Consider the following 24,166-nt stretch of genomic DNA (forward strand, 5'->3'; position numbering starts at 1 on the left):
GCGCTGCCACTGTCGATGAGAACTTCTCCTCAATCAATCCGTCAAGCCCCATCACCTGCCTCAGCAGATGATCCAAAAAAACCCCTTTGGAGAGGCGAAGTGAGCTTTTTATGTACCTCCCTCTAAAACTAGAGGACGCGCGCGGGCCTGTGCGCACACACGAGCGGCGGCGTCACAAGTGAGAGGTGTCTGTTTCAGTGAGAGCCCCGACGTTGATCTGTCGTCAGAGAAACGCTTTGCCTCTTTTATTTTTATCGGGATCATCTTAGAATAGATCAAGTGCTTGCTTTAGCTCAAAAACACAAAATCAGTCTGGATGCTTTATTTGTTTATTTTTTCCCTCCCTAATATCTGTTACGTTATGGGACGTTTCCATAAGTGCATCTCCTATAAGCCTGAGCAATATTGATGTGAAGTCGCCTCTCGCTTCTGTCAAACAGAGCGACAACACCGCAAACTGCATTTGCCTTTGGTTCTCACCTTAGTTCACGTTCACTCCGACTTATCCAGATACTCCATCATGATTTCTCATATTCCTTTATTTCCCTTCTTTCCCTCCTGTGGCTTTTCTTTTTCCACCCTTCTATCACCATCTATCTCCACATCTGCAAAATTTGACATCACATTTAGTTCTCCCCCATCTACCGCTATGGGCTCACTTGCGGAACATCCATTAAACTCAGCCTGTAAACTCAGCAGAATCCCTCCTTTCTGAGTCCTTATTCTTGATGTCTGCCTGTCTGTCTCTGTGTCAGAAAAGCAAGTCGCTCTCTCTGTCAATAAATGTCTTATCTTCCGACTTCTGGTTCCTGTCTGTTTATCTGTCTGTCTGACATGTCGGCAGCTGTCTCGGCGCTCCAGGGTTGCTGTCAGCCAAGTGTTGGTTTCTGTTCTTCTGTCAGTTCACCTGCCTGTCAAAGCTTCGCAGATTAGACATGTCAACTTACCTCCAGGTTTTCCGCTTCTCTGGGATGGCTTCATAAAAAATAAATAAATAAATAAAATAAACAAGGAAAAAGCACATTGTGTTTACTCTGAAGAGTGAATTAGTTGTGGCGTAGTGGGATATTTTTTTTTAACTCCTATGGCTCTTCCTATTTGGTTGTAAGCGTAGCATGTGCTTGTAGCATCCTTGAACTAATAGTGTTTAGTTTGTGCAGCATGTGTGCTCCATATGGAGCATTGTCATTAACTGCAATGATGTTATACATTAAACACATGCATAGTACTGTGTGATGCCATTTGTGTTTGGTGTGTCTGCAGTGATCTGCCATCACAGGTGAAACTCAGCTGATCATGTGGGACTTGGATCTAACAAATCTTGAACAATAGTTATTTCATAATGAAATGCAGGAAGACCAGCCATCAGAAAGAATTGAGTCTATACTATGAAAACTCTAAAAATGCCTTATGTGTCCGATGGAAAAATACAGCTGCTGCTATTACATTTTGTTTCATGGCGGTAATGTCTTTTTACTCATGAATATACTGTTTTTACATGCAGACGTATCGCAGTTATTGTGGTTTGCGTCAATGCAACGTGTAGCTACATTTTTCAGAAGGTGCATGTCAGATTACTCTGTAGGCCATGCTGTTAGGTTATGGCATAGGGTATAGAAGTAGTATGAATCAAGCATTACGCTGTTGGAGTGTGGAGGTATGAGGATGTATTGAAAAGGAGAAACTGAAGATGGAAGTGAAGGGAGATAAAGGAAGCTGAGATGGGGGGTGGAGTGTGCAGAGGGGAGCTACCTGCTGCTGATGGCAGTCAGAGTCAGTGAAGGATGGAGGGCGATCCAGCTGTGACATTAAAGCAGCAGGTGGAGGCCATCATTAGGGCTTGCACAGGAGGCTGGATGAGCCCGCACACACTCATTTCTTTGGGGCCCAGCGGACCACTGCAGAGCCTGTGTGTGTGTTTGTGTGTGTGTGTGAGCTGAACCATAGTGCCATAACTTCAGAGTTCAACCCTACCTCCCGTTTCGTCTTTTCCCCGATGGAACTGCTCTTCCTTGCCGAGGTTTTCGGTGGTTTCGCCCAGTGAGGGTTGAGCAGTTCCTACATCTGGTAGCTCTCGTAATGGCTTTTCAGTTACCTTCTAACCAAGTAAAGTACACGTCTTTGTTTGACTTCAGCTTCATTTTTCACCTCATAGCTTTTCCCATGTTGCGTTCTGTTGTTGCCATGCACAGCAGGCAACAACCTGGATGCTCAAGCATCTTCCCGTTGTTCATTAAAATGTTTTGGAGAAAACTCTGACTTAGAAAACAGATTCTGTCTTCACTTTTTTTGATGCACACGTAGCAACAGTGCATGAGCTTAGCGATGTAACTTGAATACAGTCACGTCAGTGTTTCTGCAGACTTGTCTGATTATATGTTGACACTAGTTTCTGTTTGACATTGAATTTTAAGTTATTTCTGACTTAACAGCTGACCATTACTGCCACTATGAGTACTGGTTCACTTCCCTTGCATTGCCTCTCTATTAATAGAAAGATGATAATACTCACGTGGGTTGTTGACAGTCAAGTGTCACTGTCAAGACCCAATGAAACAAGTTGAAAGCAACTCAAGAAAAAGTTGGAAAACTGTCCTCTGTCCAATCTGGCTCCAACCCACAATGCCTCGCGTACAGCTGTTGGAAACAGGACTGTGTGATTTGGGGGCGGGTGGCCACGGTACGTCTAAGCGGAGATTTACTTGAGGCCTTTTCTTAGATCTCCCATCCCTTCTAGACCTTTAGATGGGCCTATCCAGGAACGCCATTAGGCAAATGAAGTTGTTTGTATCAAATATTGACATGTTATCTCTTCATCGTCAGGCAGCGGGAGGGAAGAAAAAGAGAAAGATTGTAACTGTGGGTAATTGAGCCGTGTCTCCCCTGCTTATCGGTAAAGCTTTGGCACGTCACGGACCTAACGAGCTGTGGCGCGCCGATTAGTCTGAAGGGAAAGTCGAACGTGAAACACCAGCGCCTCGGTTTTTCTTTTTCTTTTTTTTTTCTTTTTTCATATCTGCAATGGATATTATGAGCCTCCCTGGAGGGCAGAGGCACAGCCTTATTAGTTCAATTCATGGGGGGAAGAGAATTGATATGGATGAATGGCATGTTAAAGTATCCCTTTGTTACAATAACCATCAAGGCTGATGGCTTGGGCTGATGATGCAGCCCAAGGCAGCAGGACGACAAGCTGAGGCCTTGACCTGGATGGCAGAGGATGCACACACACCAGGGGCAGGGGGCTGATTACAGACTGCCTTAAACAAATGGATTTGCCCCTTTAACATTTAGATATGGGATCTTTCTGTGTGTAAAAGTGTGTGCGTGTGTATGCATGAGAAATTGGGGACTCGTGGTGTCTTTTTGTGAGCAACGATTGCTATTTGTCTGTTTTTGTATCACTATTTGTGCATATATGTGTGTTTGTTCCCTGCTTCCTTATCAGAGCCATTTATGTGTATTAGATAATCACATGGTGAACAGCTAATTGCGATTTTGTAAGTTTGTGTCTTTGGAATTTTCCATTTGTGTATGGTTATTTAGGTTTGCATGTGTGCTTATTGCACATTTATGCATCTTAAGATCCATTTGTGTGTGTGTGTGTGTGTGTGTGTGTGTGTGTGTGTGTGTGTGTGTGTGTGTGTGTGTGTGTGTGTGCAGCCTGTGCCAGGTGCCTCCACAGGGCATTAACCGTCTTGCACTCGTGCCACTCTGAGAATAATCCAGTAAAAAAAGGGGTGAGATGAGAATCTCTCAACATGCCAGTTTAATTTGTACCCCTTGCTATCAAAGAATGCTAATTAAAATCATATTTTGCATATGTCTTGTCTTTCATGCGCATATGCAAATTGCCCCTGTTGCCTTTCAGCACTCTGTAATTAGGTTTATGAAGGACAGCTGTAATACATAATTAACAGAAATGTTTGCAAGCTCTTTTTTTCTCCACGTCTAAACACGACGACTTACACAAGCACGCGTGAAGTGTTCCAAGGCCGTGCTATTCTCTCAAATGTATTGATTAATTCTTTTAACCCCCCCCCCCCCCCCCCCCCACTCACCCACCCTCTCAGAAATGTCTTAATTATGCTGTTTGTTTATTTATAGATGATCGTGTCAGTCAGAGGCGCTTCCAGTGGGCCAGAGAGGCTCAGCATTTTGATCTTGCCATTCTCGCCGATTGGAGCATACAGGGTTTAGTCATACATTTGCTCCCAGTTTAACTCCAAGGCAGCATTCTGGACGGATGGATGGATTGAGTTAGAGCGGATTGAGAAAATCTTGAGTGATGATAACGAGGCAAAACAGTGGAACATGTTTGAATATTTATGTGGTAGTGTTAGTTAGAGTCGGCCTCGGGGGCCTTGATGACGGACGGGACTCTGGGGCCATGATGGGATGGAGGACATAGCCGTGTGTGTGTGTGTGTGTGTGTGTCCAGACGTTGGAGGAGCTGGGGTAGAGTAGGGTAGTGACATAATTAGTGAAATAATTATGCTTTTGCTTCATGAGAGACTGAAAGCTTCAGAAAGGTACAAACGGGCTCGCTGAAGAGAAAATAGAATGATGTCCTTGCAAAGAAATGAAAAGTGAAAACATCCATATGAAGAAAAGAGAAATTGGGAGGAGCGAGACTCGGGGAACCAAGCATGTGCAGCGACAGTGCCGACCACATGACTGTTGGTTCAACTCCCGCTGCCTCTTTTATATAGCTCCTTCCTCAGCTCTCAGATGTGGTCATTGTCTCTCAGTTGTACAGTAATGGGAAGTGATGGGTGCTAAATGAAAAGGCCAGGGGATGAAAACACTGGTGAAGCTGCTTGGATGTCAGAGTAGTTAGTCTTGTCATCCGTTCATTATGTTTTCAGATTCTGTTTTGGAGACACGGTAAACTCAGGGCGCTCGACAAAGTCAGGACATTGTGGTCACTGTCAGACGACAGCACCCTGGTATGTTTGAGTGTGTATGCGTGCTACTGCAAGTACTGCAGATACACAAGCTTATAAATCCAAGCTTATAAAATTTGTGCCACACATTTATGTACAGCATTTTGAACAGTTCACCTGCAGCAATACTTATTTACCCAAACCTGTTTATTATCAAAAACTACATATGTAAGAGAAGGATGGGTTCATGTTGTCTTGCAGTTATTTAAAACAGTTGGAAAACAGAAGACAAGCAAAAGACAATCCCTCATAATAAAGGGAAAAATAGATTACCAAAACAAAGACTTTGCAAGGACATCATTCTACATAACTATTATGTTTCAGTTGAGATAGTATTTTTAGGACACTTCTGTCTTACTTCTGTGGTGTTTTTTAGCCTTTAATGAGAGAGGGCAGTGGAAGGAACACAGGAAAGGAGGGAGAGAGCGAGCAGGGAAGACACGTAGTAAGTGGCCTCACATTGGCCCAGTAGTTTAGTTTAAATCTGCACATCAGAAATAACATTTCACAGTGAATACTATGTGAACTGTGAACATTTAAAACTCGTTGCACCTCTGGCAGCACATAGTACTAAAGCCTTTAATGTTAAAACTGACAGTTAAACATTGACAACAGAAAATGCACAAAACAAGGTTTGCTAGAATTCTATTTTATTAAGTTCAGTACACCAGAGTCAGTGGTCTGACACTTATGGACTCTGTTAGAGTGTCAAGAAAAGGTTTCTTAGCACAGTCTACTATTTTATACACTGATTCTTATATAGCGCTTTTCTACTCTCCCGGAGTACTCAAAGCGCTCTATACAACATGCCACATTTACCCAATCACATTTTTTCTAAGCTTTTTAGTGCTTCCTGACTAACATTCATACTCCAGTGGATGCCTCGAAGAGCAACTTGGGCTTAGTATCTTGCCCAAGGATACTTGGCATGCAGACTGGAGGAGCCAGGGATCGAACCACTAACTTTCCGATCAGTGGATGACGTGTTCTACCTCCTGAGCTACAGCCACAAGTATATCTGTCGGTTTGATTCTGCATGGAAAGGCAATGAAAAACTCCCTTTTTTATTAATGCCATGCTACCTGCAGTGGTGACCCCCTGTGAATAAGGGAGTAGCTAGCTAGACGATAAGATGATAAAAACAAAGAAAAGAACAGGGTGACAGGAGTGGCACCCATTCTCTGTAAACTCTTGAGATGGTTTTGTGGGGAAAATCCCAGTGGATCATTAGTTTCTGAAATATCGGCTCGTCTGGCACCACCAACCGTGCCACTCAAATCACTTTTCTTTCCAGTTCTCAGTTTCAGCAGGTCATCTCAACCATAGCTGTATGCCTAAATTCACAGTCACTGGCATGCGATTGGCTGATTAGATGTTTGTATTAATGAGCAGTTGGAACAGTTGCCAGTGAGTGTATAAAGGTTTCCACGAGTGCTGATTGGTTCGAATGTGTTTTTAAAGTGGCATAAAATTTCATTAAAACTCCTTTGTTAAAAGTATGGCATTGTGTTTTTCGTGTATTGCAGGTGGGCCTTTGTTATGAAGAAACACCTCAGCACCCATCTGCTGGGAAAACATGGAGTTGGACAGCGTAAAGAGAGGTAAATTAAACACATGCAACGGAATTTTCCACACATCATGCTCAGCTTTCAGTTTGGTAGAAAAAATAATTATTTGGATCGCGTGCAGAATGGTTTCTGTGTGTTCCCAACTTTCGTGCATAAAAACCTGTCGGCAAATAAAGAAGTAAACCTTTTTAAAAAGTATTTCTTTACCTGGCTCTCCAAGCATCTGTGTTTTTGAGAAACGAAAGTAAGCGATACAGAAGGCAATTAATTCTAGATGGTGGAGGATGACTGCTACAACCCCGGTGGAGGCCTGCAAGCTTTTAAGCACAAAATTTTCCCACAAGTTAAATTTCAAGTTAAATATAACTTGAGATCCTCCCTTTCCCTAATGAGTTAAATGGCTTTCACTCATTCTGTCTTCCTCGCTCTCTTGCTTGCATCCCTTTCTTCTGTCAAACTTTATCTGGCTCTCTCCCTCATCTTACTTTCTGCTCTCCCTCTTGAATTAGAGATGAATGATGTTTCTTTTACCATTTCTGTCTGTGCACGCGAGTGTGTGTCTCTGTGTATGCGCAATGTCTCCCGCTTGGCCCTGTCTATCAGAAACAGAGCCCTGCTGTCTGTGTGTGTGTGTGTGTGTGTGTGTGCGTGTGCGTGTGTGAGAAAACGAAAGATGAGGAGATGAAGTTGTGAAGCCCCCCCCTCCTCCACCCTGACAAGTCAAAATGAGACGTTAAACACCTCTCAATCTGTCAAGCAAGCCGCTAAAATAGAAACAGACCCACTTTTTCATTACTCCGCAACCAAATTGATACTTTTGACAACATGCAGTATTAGATATGACAAGTGGCTTCAGATATGGAAGTAAGCATCCCGACCAGATGCCTCTCCATCTCTCAGACATTATCATCTAAATTCCTACTGTCAGCTGTTCATCTGGATTAGATGGAAACAAATCCTCATATCCTCAACTGCTTCAAGTCTCTGTTTCATCCACATTTGTTTTTTTTGTTTGTTTTTTTTGTTATTGTAACCTTTATTTATCCGAGGTCTGCTGACAGAACTCCATGCTTTTTCTTATGTAACAGTATACATACATATGGCCTCTCAGTTACATACATTTACATATGTGACTTGTCCACTACAACCATGTATCCTGATGTTTGCCTTACAGGGAACTTGAACCAATTAACGTGGGGTCCAATATCTTTTCTACACTTGCCACATGTCCACTGAGAAATGAATGAAAAACAGGATACAGATACAAAAAGGAGATTTAAGAGTACCACCAGTTTTGCTTTTCTAAAAGGGTTAAATATTGTTTTTGCTGCGACAGATCAGATGTCTCTCCTGTTTACATTGTCAAACAGCAGTCATATAATTGAACATCTAAAGAAATCATTTTTAAAAAAGGACCAAAGTTAAGAGACATCAAATCAGAGTTTTACAATCTAAATAAAGAGAAAAGACAGACGTAACAGGCATGCATGAATAATGTCGGACCATCTGCCGTAACCTGAGGTACTGGTGGGCTTGATAGAAAATTGAGATGAAAACTGCAGTAGAAAAGGTTTCAGTACTGGGGTGGCATTTTCCCAGTAAATGCAAACAATCCTGTAATTCATGCAAGTTTTTCTTCATTTTTAAACAACTTTTGAAAAGGACTTTGCTCAGAAAATTCTTCAGACTTTGTTTTTCGTTATTTGATCAGAGTAAAGTCTTGATCGCTGTCTAGACTTCTTTTCAAAAACTATACTTTCTCCACAGTAATGGTAACAAGAAGTATCGCCTCTGAAACATCTTAAACATTTATTAAATCAATCACATTTGCTTTATTAGCGTCTTGTCTACAAGGCCAACTGTGAAAGCAAAAGAACTATGTCAGGCTGCAGTACAGAGCTGATGCCCTGTTGGCCAGACTGGGTAAACTTCATATTTTTTTCCCATCTTTTCTTTCCTTTCATGTCTCAGTTTATTTCTGATCCTTTTTATAACATTTATAAAAGAGATCAGAATTTATCATAACTTAAAAGGTAAAGTTTAACATCCAGACTGCAGAAGCCATTGCTGACCGTGTCCAACTTAAATTCAGCTTTGCTACCACAATAATATTGGACTTATACATGATTTGTAATTTTAAAAGATCACAACAAAAAACAGAAAACTACACCTGATTTAAATATGGAAGATTTTCCTACTAGTTGTTTCCTGTGTGCTTTGGTACCACACAGCTTCAATTTTTAGATTCCCATTCAGTCCCATTCTGACTTGAACTTGTGAGTGGTACAAATTTAAAAGAGAGACCAGCCAGATTTATAAACAGGTATGTTTTGTGCATGAAATCTGGTATCTTTTTGAGTGTCCCCCACATTAGTGACTTCTTGATAGTTTGAAAAGACTCCTAAAACTCATGAAAGCATCAGCTTTTAGTTCAGGTTTTGAATTTTTGTGATTATTAAGATGAACTTTATATTTAGTTGACCAGCGCTAGGCTAATGGTTTATCTATGTCTTACTTTTGCCCCCAAATGCAACAAGGCCCCGTGCTAATTTGTGCTAATGCTTAATTTCAGCGTTTCGAACTGCAGTTTGTGGAGAAGCCACTAGAGGATGTCTTCAGACACAAGTCAATCCCAATAGACACCAGTGTTAAAATGCCCTACTTTTAAAAGCTTTAAAAAGTATGTTAACAGTCTGGTAGTCCCAGAGCTAGCAAAATTTAAGGTTTGTTTGCTTCAACTGAAAGATGTAGCGGCACAGTCAGCTGTATAACAGCCAATAATGGTTGCCTAGGCCTCACTTCTTCTAATTTGAGTCATAAAACTGGCTGCCCATGTTGGAGCCTTTTGGAGGATTATCAGTGGAGCCAACTGACAAATAACATGACGTGCTGTACAGGACAGGCCAACCACAAAGTTCTTCAGTTTAACATTTGATAGTTCTTCTGTTATTTTGGTATTCTGTTACTTAGCATTAATTAGCAGATATGCACACTGTGGATGCACCTCTACCACGCTAGCTAGTGTTAGCTGACTTAGCACCACCACCCTCTCATCCACATGTGGCCACTTGTCATGCCAAGCACTAACATGGCAGTGACTGGAATGATAATATTGATACTTTTAAATGAGCTGGAGTGTGTTTAGCTTAAGAGATAGGAACAAAAATAACCTACATTTTGCTAAACTCTAAAGTATTATGCCAGATATCATCACATAAGCACACACATAAATTAACATATACTGCACCTATATTAACATATGTGTAGTAGATATTTTAGTTATGTTAATGGACAAGTGCAAAGAAAGTCTTTACTTCCACTTCTACCAGCAAAAGCTCATTCTTTTATCTCTCATTTTCTCTCATTGTTTATTGCACTCCTTTTAAATATGTGCAGACGTGCGCACAGCCGCCCTCTCACACACACACACACACACACACACACACACACACACACACACACACACACACACACACACACACACACACACACACACACACACACACACACATACCCCTACATGCACACTTAGACGGAGGACGGCCACAAGGTTTGTTCTATTTAAACCTGTAAAACACGGTGTCATCATTTTTCTGACAGTCCCGCAGACAGAATTTATCTCATCATTAATTAACCATCATATTTCTAACACAGTGCAGCTTAATTAGCACAAGGTCATTGGGGAGGGCTTTTTAAGTGGAACAAATTTGGGCAAGTGTAAGAGAGGAGGCAGAGGATGGAGGACGGAAGAGGGAGAAGGAGCTGAGAGGAGATAGAAAGAGATGGGATGACAAAGAGACAGGCAGAGAGGGAGAGATGGTTTGGGCTGACCTGACAGTGCTGCCTTGGTGATTGATAACTGCACTGGTTTTGAAAGCCCAGACCTGGAGACGAGGACAGTAGCTGAGGGAGAAAGAAAGACAGGGAGAGGTAAAGGATGGGGACTTGTGCACGTGTGTGTGTGTGTGTGTGTAGGGGTGGGTATCTGAACCAGCAACTGGGGACTAGGGGGGTGGGGGGTGAGAGGCAATGGGGGTTGTTGGGGAGAGCCAATTGCAAACATATGCTGGCTGGCAGGCGGTGGAGAGATGGATTGCAGTGGGACAGTGTCAGAGAGGCAGTTTCATCACCATCTCTACAGCCCTGTTCACCAGGTATTTTTAGAACACTGGGGAGATCTGTTAGTCAAAGGAAGAGAGGAGGAGGAAAAGACCTGAGTAGCCGACGGTTACACCGGGTCCCACTTAGCCAAATCTGTCTGGGATCTCAAACGCCAAGTTGTTTTGCGGGGGTATCTGTGAGGAGGAGTTCTACTGATGTGAATTTTAAGCCTGACATTGCCGACAGTTTTTCGTATCACGCTTCTTGTGAAGTTCATCATCCAATCTGTTTGGCCTCCTTCGGATCAAAGAAATTTGGAAGCTGGCAGTTTCAGTGAAGTGTAGATGGCTTTTCCTGTTTTCTAAATTGTTAATATGAAATTTAAGCTGAACTAAAAGTGTATATTAAGGATCACTACAAATCTTCTTGTCATATGGAGACCACTTTCTTTTCCTGCTTCTGACCCAGGGTTGAAGATGACGGAACAACACAGAAAACCCATACACATGAAAGGAATATGTAGATCTAAATGATTTTTTTCATATGAAGAGTTATAAATAGAAATTATGCTGATACCTCTATGTACCTCTTTTCCTCTCTCCTCTTTCCTTACCATCACGTCCTACTAATGAATGTGTTGGGCAGCAGTGGGCTAGCAATGGTCAGATCTGACTTAATAATAAACGGCTAATATTAGACGCTTATATTGTTCTAACCCCAGTGGGGAGAAAAAAATGAGGAAGATGAATTGGAGGGGAGGAAGGGTGTGATGACAGACTCCCAACTATCTGACAGGTTCTGGGTGAGAGAGAAAGAGAGAGCGAGATAGAGCCTGAACTGTTATAAAGTGACACAACTAGGTCTTCGTCTCAGTCACACCACTACTCCTCACTGCAGGCATCGAGCGGAGATGAGGGCTTTTTGTCCTTTTATCTGCTCGTATGTTTGCGCTTTCTCAAAGAAATATGCTTAGGAGGACCACGTGTCCTCCTAGTTTTACAATAATCTGGCTGCACGGTGTCTGACTTAATAGCTCGCAGTCATCTCAAAAGGTTTACATTGTAATATTTTGCATTACAGCTCGGGATGATAATAAGAATTTGTTTCTTTTCTTGCGCCCACTTGTAATATTTCACTGAGTTGAGTTATCCGTGTTCCTCAGCCCTTTTTCATCTGAATACATAATCTCCTTTATTCGGTTAACGGATGCAGGGTCTGAGCAAGCCTAGTGGGAAAAATTATTGCAAAGTGTCTGAAATGTGTAAAAGTATCCCTGCTGGTTTTGATTTTGATTTAGTTTTACACATCAAAAATGCTCACTCGCAGGAGAACAATAGAGTTATCCTGATTATGAAAGCAGCTAGAATCTGGAGAGGTTGCAGTCATCGGTTTTGAGTGTTTGGTGTTAACTAGTACAGCAAAGACTAACAGCCCCTGAGGAGAAACATGGAGGGACAATCACATTTGAAGTCAGTAATGAATAATGAGCATCACATCTTTTAAGTAACAACCCTGATACTTTATATATGAACAAGTGACTTCATACTGGAAATGATTTCTGTATATATGTGTGTTTCAAGATTTTTAGGGAACTTTTCTAGGACTGTTTAATACAGCGCGATTTCTTTTCCCTTTATTCTTTATTGTTGTTGTATATTACCCTCATAAACTTGGTGAACCTCTCGGTGTGTTCTCTGTTGTTCTGTGGGGTCTGCAAGCACCTTAAATCCACCCTTTAATACCAGGGGAGTGGCTCGAGAGCGTGACAGACAGCATCGACCTTGACTCAACTGCTTGTAATTAGTTCTTTGAAAACAGGGTGCCAAAAGACTACTGACCTGTCTCGCATACCTGTTTTCATAGGTAATTGTTAAAACGCCTGCCATTTTCACGCTTGTAATAATAAACTCCTTGAACTAATACACTCATCACTCTTGAAACAGCAGTGCTGACAACCCAGAAGAAAGATATATTTGTTTTAAGTAGATGGGGTGGGGTGGTGGGGCTGTAACACATGATACAAGCAGCTGGAGAGAGTGATTTCAGTGTTTTGGGAGATTTCTGATCGCAAGTGCAGTTGCTATTTTTTGTTTCTCCTAGCACTGCTGTATGTCTGTGCCAAATATGCGGGTGGTAAAATCCCTCCGAAGGAAACAGGTGAAAAGGCATGAACAACAATCCAGAAATAGCTAGCATGATGCATGCAGGCCAGGTGTGATGACTAACAAAACGAAGGCAGGGATATTCAGAGCATCCAGCATTACATGACTGCAGCGGGACGTGTGCGGAAAATATGCTATAAATTTATTTGTCCCACTTTTTTTTCTTATTTTTTTGCATTTGTAATCAGTGCATATTCTGATGTGTAGAATAAAATCAGCTGTAAAAATACCACACAGTATCAGAAGTGGACAGCAATTCCATGACGTTATTTTAAGCTTTGAAAATTGCCCTGATGTGTCGGTGAACCACTATTCTACTCTAGATAATGCACTGAAAATATTTTTCTATGTTCACGTGACAGAATTGATACATAATTTGCTGTGCCAGGGGCCAAACTTGGCCGAGCAGGCATCTGGCTTCGGGGGTGCTGGGCTCCGGGCTCGCAGCCGCATCCCAGCGTGCCATGCAGTGCGGCCATATTGCCCCGACACAGAGGGCCGAGACCGTCCAGCCTGGAATCGGGGAGCGGGGGCGGAAGAGCCCTGCCTAGAGCCAGCATGGTGGCAATATGGACCGCACGGAGCATGCAGGGGTCAAGTCACACAAAAACCACAAACCAGTGTGTGTGTGCAAGGGCATGTGCGTATTTGTGAGAGGGGGAGAGAAAGGAGAGAGTTAGTGGTGTGATGGGGAGATAAAGAGTAGATAAAGACAACCCCTAATTCATTAGAATAAATCCTTTCCCTTAATTATTGATAATGAATCTGCTCTTTAATCTTTCTCTTTCTTCCTCCCCTTATCTGCCTGTGTCAGCACTTTGCCTCTCTGGTTTGGTGTTGGGTGGTAAGGCCTAGTTTTCAGCCACCCAAGGGCAGCAGTCAATAACATCCTGTGCTGCTAGTTGTGTAAGCAGGAATGTAAAAACAGCATGAAGAAGCATGGAAGAAAAAAACAGCAGCAAGGTCTTAACTTAAAAGTAGTCAAGGATTTTGAAATATTCTTAAGCATCCCCCGAAAAAAAAACCAAATCTGCTTTTTCTTCTTCTTTAATAATATGAAAATGGCATAAAAGAATCACAATAGACCAATATTCAATGCAATGTACTTCTCAGTCTAATTTCAGTGAACTGAAAAAGAAAAAGCCTCAATTTTCCCAGAGGTCTGTGCAGTCCACATTTTCCTGGCGAGGTACTGGCAAGGCCTCAGCGACCCCCAGATCACCTTTGTGTTTGCTGGCTGCTTGTTTGAACAGCAGCCAGCGGACAGCTCCTCCCTGTTTACCCTACTCAATATTTCATGGAGAATGAACACTCGCAGAATGAGGGATCGCGTTAATATTGCTGTTAAAATTAAGCGATAATTAAAATTTGTTAGTTTAAAAGCCATCGCAGTCTATAAAAGTTTGATTACTGGAAAATTAGGTGCATTAAGTTTTTATGGGTTGGCCTGTGCTATCGCTTGGGAACGATTTTTATGCACTTGTCATGGGCATATGGTGCAGAATTGTGTGTGTACGTGTGTGTGTGTTTGTAGGGGTGTGAGAGAGGCATGTTGCTTCTCTGAAAAGCTGACACAGTTTAATGCTAAAATCTCTACCCCTTGTGGTCTTACTCAACATTAGTTAAAGCCCAGTAATACCAATGCTTGAGAGGCACTGCCGTGACAAAATGCCAATTATAAATTTAAGCTGGTGTCTTCAAGCAGAGCGGTCAGAGGTCGTGCACGCTGTAGCCACTTTATGGGTATCAGTGCTGTTACATCAGCGCTTCTATAGAGGCTGTGTGTTGTTGTTGGTCACTCTAACATCCAGCTCCTTGTCGCAGGGTGCAGCGGGGTCCTATCGGCTCCTATTACTAATAATAATTATAGTTAGGAGTCGACAGCTCGTCCAAGAGTTGGAAGCCACTCGTCATGTCAGAGCGGCGTGACCTTGACTTGCAGAATTAATCTGCAGCAGTAGTTCATCTTCTCATAACAACACCTACCTCATCTGGGTAGTGCAGCGTCGAGAGTCCCTCCAACTTTTTAAGTTTTCCTTTCCCTAAGAATGATGTCACCCACTGCTGAAGCCCAAGTGACATTACTCAACCAGACAAGAACAGAGAATGTGCACAGTTCACCTTCGTATTCATTTCACATCCTGTGGCAGAAAACCAGGCAGTTATTCAGTGACACAATTGTGCGGCTAACTGTTGACAGCGGTGGACATTATGCACAGTGGGACAGTGGAAAAACTGGGCTGTTGCCAGCCTGTTTTTCTTCTCTATTGAAACATCAGACTGTCATAGCAGAAACGGATGTTGCCAGGCATCACTAATGAACCAATTAATCAATGAATTAGCTGAGCAGCGATTAAATTAATGTAAGCTGGACGGGCAAGCGGCAGTCGTGGATATATCCTGGGGAAGGTGATTAACACACACACACACACACACACACACACACACACACACACACACACACACACAGAACAGGCAGCGATCAACAAGGCCACTATTAAGTTGGACAACTTCCTGAACTTTTCTCTTTTCAGCTAAATATGGAACTGCTTAATTCATTTTATTTTTTATGCGGACTCGAGAATTATTATATTTCCCCTTGTGACTGCACGCTGATGCTATTATGCTGTGAAACATTTTTCAGCAGACATTGCCATTTGTGCTTCAATGTATCATTTGTGTGTTGCTTTTATCTCTTTTTCTGCCTCCCTATAACATGTTCTAAAGGCTAAGCAACACTTGCCAGTACGTCACAGTTAAGCTTAATAATACCTGAATCTCTAAAATCTTAGATTGTCAGATAGATCAGACTTTTACTTAGTGTAAGTAAAATGATAAAATGATACTCAGGTCCTTACTGTAATTCATCAGACTTTTTTTGCTAATCTAAATGCTTAAAGAATTGCTCATGTTTGTATTTTACTACAGATACTTGTGTACCCTGAAAAAATACCTGTTCCAAACTCACTGATATAAGGCCTTAATGTACAATAGACTTGATGCAGTTTTGCAGTTTTCCCGTGTGAGCTGTATTTAGATGTTGGGCATCTTATAGGGCATAGTCTGTACCTGTTTATAAAAGATAGGCAAATTCTGAGTCTTAAGAGTAGTGAACACTAGGCAAAGTGTCTGAATCCTGAAATCTTTTTTGGAATGGCGAAGTGACCCTTCATTTGTTTATATTTTGTTTCCAAGGAGCCAGACTTTCTTGTAATTATTTTTAAAATGATCTTGAGCTACAGTTTTCCAGGTTTTCTGATGGTCTTTCAAAGTTTGGACATTGGCTGCTTTTTCACTTATTTCAGCCCTGTCCTTATACATCACAACTTTAAGGATAATGGCAGCACGGGGGTTAGCATTATTGCCACACAGCAAGAAGGTCCTGAGTTCAATTCCACCATCAGGCTGGGGTCTTTCTGTGTGGCGTTTGCATGTTCTCCCCGTGTTTGCGCGGGTTCTCCCTGGGTACTCCAGCTTCCTCCCACAGTCCAAAAACATGCAGTAGTGGGGATAGGTTAATTGGTCAATCTAAATTGCCCATAGGTGTGAATCTGTGAGTGAATGTGAGTGCGAATGGTTGTCTGTGTCTCTATGTGTTAGCCCTGCGACAGACTGGCGACCTGTCCTGGGCGTACCCCGCCTCTCGCTTTATGACAGCTGGGATAGGTTCCAGCATCTCCCGCGACCCTGGAAAGGATCAGCGGAAGCGAATGGATGGATGGACATTTTTTTATTAAGTCATTTAACACTAAAATATGAATAAAAACAACAAAACAAAATACCTTATGCAAGAGATGATCCAGTGTCGTATCTACACACAACAGACAACTTAGCAAAGAAAGTGAAAGAAATTAAATTATACCATTAGGCGCTTTGTTCGTAGCAGACTGTCGCAAAAATACATGATTTGTTCCAATTTCTTTAGCTAAATCTATGAAAAATGCCAACGCTAACAAAGTCTGACAAAATAGTATTTTTGGACCAACAAGGTGATTCCCAAACAACTATTACCCAGTAACTTGGCATATATCAACATAGTGTGCAGTGTGTCCTTAAAATAACTTGAGGAAACAGTCTCAATGGAAGGGTGGCTGTCAAGATGCTATTATTAAGGAAGGAAATGGGCAAAAAGCTGATGTGTGCCTAATTACACAAGAGCTGGACTGAAATCAGTGGAAACTGGTCTTAAGGAGTGATGAAACACTCCTCGTCCTCTTGGTTCAAATTGTCATAAGTTTGAACCAAAAGGATAAGTACAGAGGAGATCAGGGAGCGTACAACAGTGAGTGTCTACAGCCATTTGTAAAACACGGTGGAGGCTCTGTCGTGGTTGATTAAAAAAAAAAAAAGCAAAAAAAAAAAGCAAAAGCTTTCAAACTTTGATGCACCATGCACCATCTGGAAAGAATCTGATTGGCAGCGGCTCCATTCTTCTGCATATTAATGATCCCAAACACACCGCTAACGCAGTAAAAGCATACATGGAAAGAAAAACACACAATCGAACACTGTCAGTCATGGACTGGCCTCCCTGGAACCTGGACCTCAACATTATTGCAGCAGTGTGTGATCATCTTGATACCAAACAGAACAAAAGTCAGCCAACATCCAAAGAAGAACTTTGAATCTCCTTCAAGAACTATTCCTAAAGACTTTTTTAAGAAAATGCAAGAAAGCTTTCCTAAAAGAGTTGAGGTGTTTTGAAGAATAAAGGTGGTCATACCAAGTATTGACTTTAAAGCATATTAGAACTCTACAAACTGTTCTTTGCTTATATGCTATATTTCAATGAATTGCTGTATCTAGTTCCAAATTTTTCTGGGAAAATATAAAAAGATTAAGACTGTTATAGAATACTGTTTTGTTTTGTTTTTGTTGTGTGGTTTTTTTTTTAAGAATGTTTTTTCGCCATAAAAATTAGCATCCCAGTTACTAATAGATGCATCTGGGTACCTGAGCTTTACTTCATTGTCCTACTATTGTCTGGTTTAAAATTCCCAAACTTGCTTCAAGTCAGTAATCCACATAACAGCAGTCAATGTTATTGCGACAATGGCCATCTTTTATTTACAGTCTCTATAAAAACTCTATATACTTGGTTTTGTGTCGGCTGTTGTCCAGCACTGTACAGCATCATCTCCCAGTGTTCAAAGTCTCAACCTTCAACCCCCCCACCCACCCACACACACACATTTTAGCTGAGCTCAGAATGGGGGGAGATCAGTGTTTGGGGAGGGGGAGAATCTCCCTTGATTATGTGACATCCTCCGGAAGACCGCTGAAGTTGTTTCCTCCATTACTTAGAGAGGGGGAAAAAAAGAGGCCTTTTCACTATTGAGACTGTCACTCTCAATTTAGGCTAACGGTAAGCATGCACAAGGCCTCCTGGATACCCCCCACCTCACCTGCTCTCACACACACCTCCAACTGCCCCCAAACATACACACCCACGGACACACACCAAACACCACCCCATCCTCCCCTCCCCCTGCAGCAGGTCACTGTGGTGACAGTTTGATTAGATCATCAATCGTGGCCGTTAACAACGGTTTTCCTGAGCACCTGGACCGGCAGGTCACAGCTGGCTCTGAGCTACCGCTGTCCCCCTGACCCAGCACTCTGCATGTGTGTGTGTTTGTAAGTCGGCTTGCAGATACAAAATTGCACATGCACTTTGTGTCTGTGCCGTACATCCCTGAATGTGAGCCCATTTGCAGGGTAAACATGGTCATTTTTGTGCACGTGTTCCCGTTTCAATGTTCAGTTCAGACGATGCAAAAACACAAAAATTCAGTCTAACAAAAAACAACAGCAAGAGTTTTATTCTTGGCTGTGAGATGCCATGTAAAACAAGTTTACAAAAAACAAAATAAATGTTTCTACATGCAGAGAGACTGCTGTAAGAATAAAAATTAGACTGTAGTAATATAGCACACAGTAAAAACCAAAACAAAAAAACAGTACACATCTGTATCTGTGAGTTCTTTACTAGATGCTTCCTAGAGTGCATTGTTCTCTGTGTTTGCAGATACACAGATACCAAGATGTAGCAGTTATGGCTATTCATCTGTAACACCACACACTCTTTACCATAGCTGCGACGCAGTGTACTTACAAGCACACACAGACATAAATTCACCTGCTTCCCTGCGTTGTCTTCAGCGGCTCTATCGGGTTCCTCATCGTTCTGGTAAAGCAGTTAAATTTATGGGCTAACAATAATGGGACAAAGTGTGTGTCTCATTGCGATTCCTCAGGTATTCCATGATTAGATAAACGTCCCTGGTCTTTTCATAAAGCTTGTTTATGGCAGCGTGGCACCATATGCTACTGCTTCTACCCACCCACCCACCCACCCAACCATCTCTCTCTCTCTGTTTAATTCTCTCCCTTTTTCTTTGTCCCTCTCTCTGTTTCTCTCTATGCTTCAAATACTGCCCTACACTGCCTCTACCAGATGCACGCTAGTCATTATTCTGTGCCAGAGTCCTGGTGGAGAAGCTAAAGTTGCGAATTAACATGTAGGAGTCATTACAAAATGATGATATCCATCTGCACTGTTCATAGGTGCTACTTAGTAAATTGTCTAGGCTGTAGTGGCACAATGTTAACGATATTGTCTGTTTGCGTCTTTTTTGTTAGGAAGTTGCTCAGATTTAACTTGTTCTAATATTTTGGTCTGTGTGGTTGTGCTCCTACGACATGCCAGAGTCACTGAAGTATGTTTTAATTGTGTTCTAATATTCAAATGATTTCCAAATGCTTTGACTATGCAAACGCAGGCAAAGCAGCAGAAGTTTGGCCTCGTAATTAATTCTCAAAAGCAGCATACCACCCTGTGTGTGTGTGTGTGTGTGTGTGTGTGTGTGTGTGTGTGTGTGTGTGTGTGTGTGTGTGTGTGTGTGTGTGTGTGTGTGTGTGTGTGTGTTTTAAGGGACAGAAAAAATATTCTGCAAAGAAGAGTCAGAGAAACAATTAACTTCTCCAGCCAGGACATGGCAGTAAACACGCGATTGTTCACTTATTGTCTTGTTTGGTTCAGTTGTGTAAGAAGACACAGAGACGCTGAGTTTGTATGCCGTAGACTTTTGTTGTAGTTATTAATGGTCATTTCACATTAACCTCACTCTGCTAATATACTCGACAATGGCCCAAATCACCTGAGCAGCGAGGACGATCGAGGCGGCCCTGTCCCCCTTGTCCAGCCAATGCTATTGCAGCTACACTGCTATCCCCCCTACCCAATGACCAAGATTAATGAAACCGCCGCCGTTTTTAATTAGCATGGCCGCAGTCATCAATTACGTCTGCCCCACCCCAAATACAAATATTGTTATATTTGGGGGGGAAATTCTTGATTTATTTCATTGTGGTGGCCGAAGGAGTGAGATGAATGGCCTCCCATCATGGTCATTTGCAGAGATGAGGAGGAGGAGAAAAGGAAGGGAGAGCGGAGTGGTAGTGGTGGGGGGTTGTAATGTTGCACATACAGTATGGTAGAGGACGTGGACACGACGGGGCCAGGGTAAAGCCAAGTCTGTAGGGAGAGTGCAGTCCGGGTCTCAGTCCCTGTAAAGCGACCTCAACTGTTTACAACCTTAATTAGACTTTCCGTGAACCCAAAGTGGTGTGATGTCAGTTATTCTGGAGCCAAAACGAGTAACAGGTAGTTTTACGCTGTGTAGTTCGAGCACCAATCATAGGACTACTTAACATTTGCAACGGAGTCACAAAAAATTGTGTACATCATTTTCCTTAAATAAAAAATTGTTGCAGGATCAAAGTTAAAAGATATTTTTTTCTTTTTTAACAAATAATAAAAATACTGCAGTACAGTTGAACAAATAAGTTAATTCAAAAAAGAGCAGCTGTGTATTATTCTAGTAATTGAGACTAAGCTGTGTAGTGTTAATCTGGACTAACGAGTCTGCTGTTATACATGGAAATGACTCAGGATGTTCATTTAAACCGTATACGTGAGCTGTTACAGTTCCAACATGTCCCCCAAACTGAGTACATTACTCACATATGCCAGACTCTGACTTTCATCATTGTTATTTTTTGATGATTTTCTATACAGTGTTTCATCTACTACAGTACTAACTACTCAGTATTAATCTCAAAGGCCTGTCTCATGTAATACTTTAACACAAAGGACGCAGTTTGTAAGAACACATTTAAGGGGGCGACATTTTTGTGCAGTCGGTTTTGATTTGTTTTTTCTAGCTGCACTGGCAAACAGGTTAGGCCTCAGTCTTTGTCTTTGCACAGCGTTCCTCCAAACAACTAAGTCCTATTTACTTAGAAGTCCAAATAGATAGCGTTAGTAAAATACTGTGCCGTAGCTCTGAACGTGCTCCATCCAGAGCAGTCGTAGTGTTAGTGAGTGTAAATCGCACTCGTGTAATTAAACCCTGCACTATCCAGTCCAGCTTGTTCTGCTTGTTCTGATATGATGCAGAAATGAAAGGAGGAAATAGTGCAGACGCCATATTTGGCTGTTTATTTATTTTATTTTATTTTATTTTATTTTATTTTAGGGGTTTCATGTCTTTGTTGGCTCTCTCTCAAGCTAGTCTAGTTTAAATCAAGTCTAGACTTGTTTTTCTTATATTAGCGTTCTTGTATAAATTGAGTTAGGAAGAATAATAAACTCCCCCGAAATCACTTATTCTGGAAAAAAGGGGAAAAATAAAAGAGTGGTTCATGAACGATTAGCCTGGCGCAGCTCTTTTCTGCAGTTTCTCACATTTGCTAAAATCTGACTTCAGTGTGTAGTAATAATAGTGGGAGTATGCTGCTTTATGACTTGAAGATGTATCGGCTCCTTTCTGTGGTTTGGGAGTTTGGGTGTTTGCGCTGCGGTGAGCCACCAGCCATTTCACTTCTGCTGGCCACACACGCACACACACACATACACACAGATTTTATACCCTTACTGTCGTGGCCATCGCCTGCCCACTGACTCAAGAGAGAACGGTGGGAAACATCTTGAATATTTTATGAAGCTCGGGAACCCCACCTCTGTCTTCCCCACCCAGCAAGCCACGGCTGCTGTGTCCAGCAGCGCGCGCGCACACACCAGCAGAAAACAGAAATAATGTTTTAAATGCAATCATTGTCAGGCCCAAACAATGTCATTTATCAAGGGAGCATTTGGGACTGTATAATAAGTTTCACATTATTAATACAATTTTTCATCCTCTGTCAAGCCTATCTGATTTATGGCACGCATGTGATCTAAGGTGATCATTGAATTACAATTCCAGTAATAAGAGGGAGAATGGACCTGGTCTTTTACTTCTGCCCACTGGAGCACAACCCCCACCCCTCTACCCCCGTTACACACACAAACACACGCGCACACACACACACACACACACACACACACACACACACACACACACACACACACACACAATCCTAGATAAACACCCTCCAGTTGCAACATACTGCAATTATGCACAACATGCAACGTGGTCACATCAGTCGTATTTGTGTGTAACTTTCACGTTTCGTGGCACGGGGCAAATTTGCTAAATATTTGAGAGTTAAGCAAATATCCCTGCTACCTAATTTCAGTAAGGAATAGGTGGGAAGACGGGGAAGAGAAAACCAAAAAATGAATGAACCTATGCCTGTTAATTAGATAAGGGACAAAGCTCATGATTCTAAAATTATATTGGGGCTGGAGAGTAAATATGAGCGGCCCGTTAAGGGCTCAGTAATGGGACAGGGATGCGAGTCGTTACAAGGCCGAATGATTTACAGCTAGATGCTCTTTGATGTATAGACTGTACCTTTTATTAAGTGGCTGTCGTTACGGTCACTGGCTCAGTCATTTCCCTTTGTGTCTAATCAAAACCCATATCCAGACACTCCGCCATCCTGGCCACTCCAGATGGGAAAGAAAAAAGTAGTACGGAATATCAGCGTTCCTTCCCCACAGCCAACTCCTCTCCTGCTTCCTCCGCCTGAGCTTTTGCATTCAGCAAATTTGAGCCGAGATTCTTATGATCTGGATAATGCAATCGAACAAGCAACAACAGCAAATAAACAAATGGAAATGTGAAATTCTTTTGAGGTAATTAAATAATAAAGACAGACTCCTATCATAACGTTTTGGATCCAGTTTGAACAAGTATTTGCGCTATTAGCAGTCTTGCTCTGGCTTTATCAGATTAGCTGGTTGTCGAGGGCCCGCTGATCGGCGTCATACATCATCCTGTTTGATTTCTGTTTAGAGCAAATTTGGGGAAGCTGCTAATTGGATTGTGGGAGTCTAGCCCCGGTTAAAGATGGTAAACAGTGGAGCAGGCTTGTCCCCCCAACTCTCAGCCCCACAGGCTTCCAAAACGCCAGCCCTCCTCAGGATCGCCACAATTTATGACACATTTTCCCCGTATTCTTAAAAGATAATTAGGTTTATCACCCATTTCTTTCCCCTCTCAGCCCCTCCCTCTGCTTCCCTTTTGTGTACCTGAGAGAACACAATCGCAGCATAAAAACATAAATATTTCTGCAGCACAGCAGCGCTGGCAGGTGAGCCTAATGAAATTCTAGGAGTGTAATTTGATTTACGAGGTGCTAATGCGGCCTGATATTAGAGAGAAAAAGCTCTGATATGGCTGCCTTGTGCTGTATTTAAGGCCTATCAGAAGCCTGATAAAGAGTATCCTGTCCTCAGCACAGCGGCTGAGTTATTGTTGCAGATATTCATATTGATAGTAATTCTTCCCGACGCAATTTAGTGCCGGCAATATATAAATATGGAGATAATAGTTAATTTTGGTGGCTGCTCAGATTGCAACGCTTTAAATTCAGGACTCGCCAAAAAAAAAGAAAAAAAACAACTTTGAGCTGCGAAGCATCTGGACGCTTTTTAAAGTGCCGTTTAAAGGATGGGTGGCGGTGCTGGGAAGAGGCCTTTGACCGAACCGCGTCACACAAATCAAACTTTCAGTACTTTTCAGCGGCTGCTAATTTCAGCAGGAAGCTTTTCGGAGCGCTTGATTTGCAGTTCTTTTGCTTGAAACATTGTGATTAATAGTCTGGAAAAAAAAAACCCTATTAAGCTTTTAAGTTAACTGCATCTGGAAGCAAGATGTCAGGCCAGTGTGTGCGTACACATGCGGGTGGGGGGGGGGGCATTTTTGTTCATTTTATTAAGCTTTGTGGTGTTGCATTCTTTTACCCAAAAACAAAATAAATTGTAATTTAAGTTTGTGCGCATGCTCGCGTTTACCCTTTGTGCGTTTTAAAAGTGTGTTTGTGGCTACTGAGCTATGGCTCATAATAAAAATAGGCAATAACACAGCCACCACAGAGGGACCTGGCCTTTGCGCCTCCGCTTGCTTCCCTCTCCCCTCCATGCCACCTCGTTGTAGTC

At 42.2% G+C, this 24,166-nt stretch overlaps 1 protein-coding gene across 1 annotated transcript in view; it reads left to right on the plus strand.

Annotated features, from left to right (window-relative positions):
- The window catches only part of znf407 (zinc finger protein 407), a 157,966-nt gene that overhangs the window by 60,046 nt on the left and 73,754 nt on the right, over positions 1 to 24,166 (plus strand). Inside the window, exon 5 of the mRNA XM_084942847.1 lies at positions 6,473 to 6,547. Within this exon, the coding sequence (XP_084798973.1) occupies positions 6,473 to 6,547 (75 nt within the window). The remainder of the gene's footprint in view (positions 1 to 6,472; positions 6,548 to 24,166) is intronic.

This window comes from Perissodus microlepis, chromosome 11 (assembly GCF_051167445.1).
Source record: "Perissodus microlepis isolate ML-2025 ecotype Zambia chromosome 11, ASM5116744v1, whole genome shotgun sequence".
NCBI classification, from domain to species: domain Eukaryota; kingdom Metazoa; phylum Chordata; class Actinopteri; order Cichliformes; family Cichlidae; genus Perissodus; species Perissodus microlepis.